Genomic DNA, 1,748 nt, shown 5'->3' with positions numbered 1-1,748 from the left:
TTAAAACTCTGTAACATTTCTCCAAAATTTTTTTCTGGAATAATTGAATTACAAACTCAGATTCATTAAGAAAAATTACATCAATATAGCAAATTTGAAAATTTTCACTTCAATTTAAAAGTCTGTGACAGCAATAGAAAAGATCTCCCCCCCCCACCTCTCTCTCTCTCTCTCTCTCTCTCTCTCTCTCTATGTCTTTCATTTTCTCATGGTAAACTTTCTCTTTTTAAAAAAGTACCACACTGAGTACTGAGTGCGTGTTTGCCAGTGTGTATGTATGCATGTGTGCAAAGAATTTCATTAGAGTAACCTCGTGGTTTAAAAAAGGTATGCAAAAGATAATTTATTTCAATAGCATACTTTTACTAGCAAATATCTTTGTTTCTTATGCACACACACACACACACGTGTAGAGTGTTGAAAAGTGACATTTGAGTCGATATGTATAAGGAAAATAAGAGAAGGTGGAAAATGCTAAAACAATTTTATCATGAAATACATTTTGTAACGGTCAGTACCAGTTTCTGTCTTTTCGACTTTTTCAACTAAGAGTAAAACAAAGGTGGATATTAATTAAGAAGTCTTCAAATCGATAGGACATGGTTTAAGCAGTAGCAACCGAAGGAGAGGGCAAAAAACTATCAATATAAAGTATGAGAGTATGTGTAAACAAAGAAAATAATTTTGTACAATTATTTTCCCCAAAAAAAGTTAATTTGAATGAATTTCGCTGCTCTTTCTAGCAGTTTGAACAAACACGTAGAATTCCACCCGTGTGACTCGGGGTTATATTTCCTGCAACATCTAACTGTAATGCATGAGTTAACTCCCTTCCAACAACACAAAACAGTCTATTTGTTACCAAGGCAACTGTTGCTCTGTCTATGAAATGTCTGCTTCAATAATTTGTCAGGAACTTTAAATAATGGCGGAGAAGAAATATGATTTGCTTTTAATCAATACAACAAACAAAAACCACACGATCCAGCATCAGCCATGGTACGTTGTACAATATTATTTAAATATTACGATAATAGCCTCCTCCCCCGTTCGTCGTACACTTTGACAATAGATATGAACGAGCACTTGCTGGTGAAAGCGGTTTCTTTGTCGCTCAAACCTATTATCAAAGACGATCTAGCCGTGACCATCCACCCTTTTTGTATGTAAAGAACATCTCCTTATCCAATGTGTCTTTTTTATGAAAAACGATGGAGATTTAGAGGCTGTTTCTAGAAAGTTGGGAGTCATGTGTTGGTTAGGGTTAGGGTTAGGGTTAGTTAAAGCATTTGTCGGCACTATCACGCTATTAGATGTCAGAAGTGAAAGTAGTCGCTGTCTGTCTGCCTGTCTGCCTGCATGCCTTGTTGCTGGTCTGTCAGCCTGCTTGCCTGTCTGCCTGTCGAGCTATCTGTGTGTCCGTCTGTCTGTCTGTCTGCTGATTTGAGTTGATACTTTGGCTTACTTACTTACTGATATCTATCTACTATGTATCTATCTATCAATTATTAGAAAACACAAATTTAATATAAAAACATATTTCCTGAAATTGCAAATTATTTAAAATATAAAAATATAATTTTCAACAGAGAGAATTTATCAAAATAGAAAACAAATGAAGTTTGAAGTTAAGTTTCAAAATAAATGTGATACTTATGCTCCGTAGATACTTATACTCTGTAATGTTTCAAACGCATGGATATAGGTGTCGAATTTGTTCCAATAACCTCTGGAAGATCTCGTCCTTG

At 35.1% G+C, this 1,748-nt stretch overlaps 1 protein-coding gene across 2 annotated transcripts in view; it reads left to right on the top strand.

Annotated features, from left to right (window-relative positions):
• Positions 1-835: 835 nt before the first annotated feature.
• The window catches only part of LOC106871430 (uncharacterized), a 10,174-nt gene continuing 9,261 nt past the window's right edge, over positions 836-1,748 (top strand). Inside the window, exon 1 of one of the 2 annotated variants that reach the window (XM_014917881.2) lies at positions 836-999. In XM_014917881.2, the coding sequence (XP_014773367.1) occupies positions 926-999 (74 nt within the window). In that variant the 5' untranslated portion in view covers positions 836-925. The remainder of the gene's footprint in view (positions 1,000-1,748) is intronic. The other variant, XM_014917880.2, reaches the window with a different exon arrangement.

Source organism: Octopus bimaculoides, chromosome 13 (assembly GCF_001194135.2).
Source record: "Octopus bimaculoides isolate UCB-OBI-ISO-001 chromosome 13, ASM119413v2, whole genome shotgun sequence".
Classification (NCBI taxonomy): Eukaryota; Metazoa; Mollusca; class Cephalopoda; order Octopoda; family Octopodidae; genus Octopus; species Octopus bimaculoides.
The sequence above is the reverse complement of the archived record's forward strand: the minus strand, read 5'-3'. Positions and strand labels throughout refer to the sequence as shown.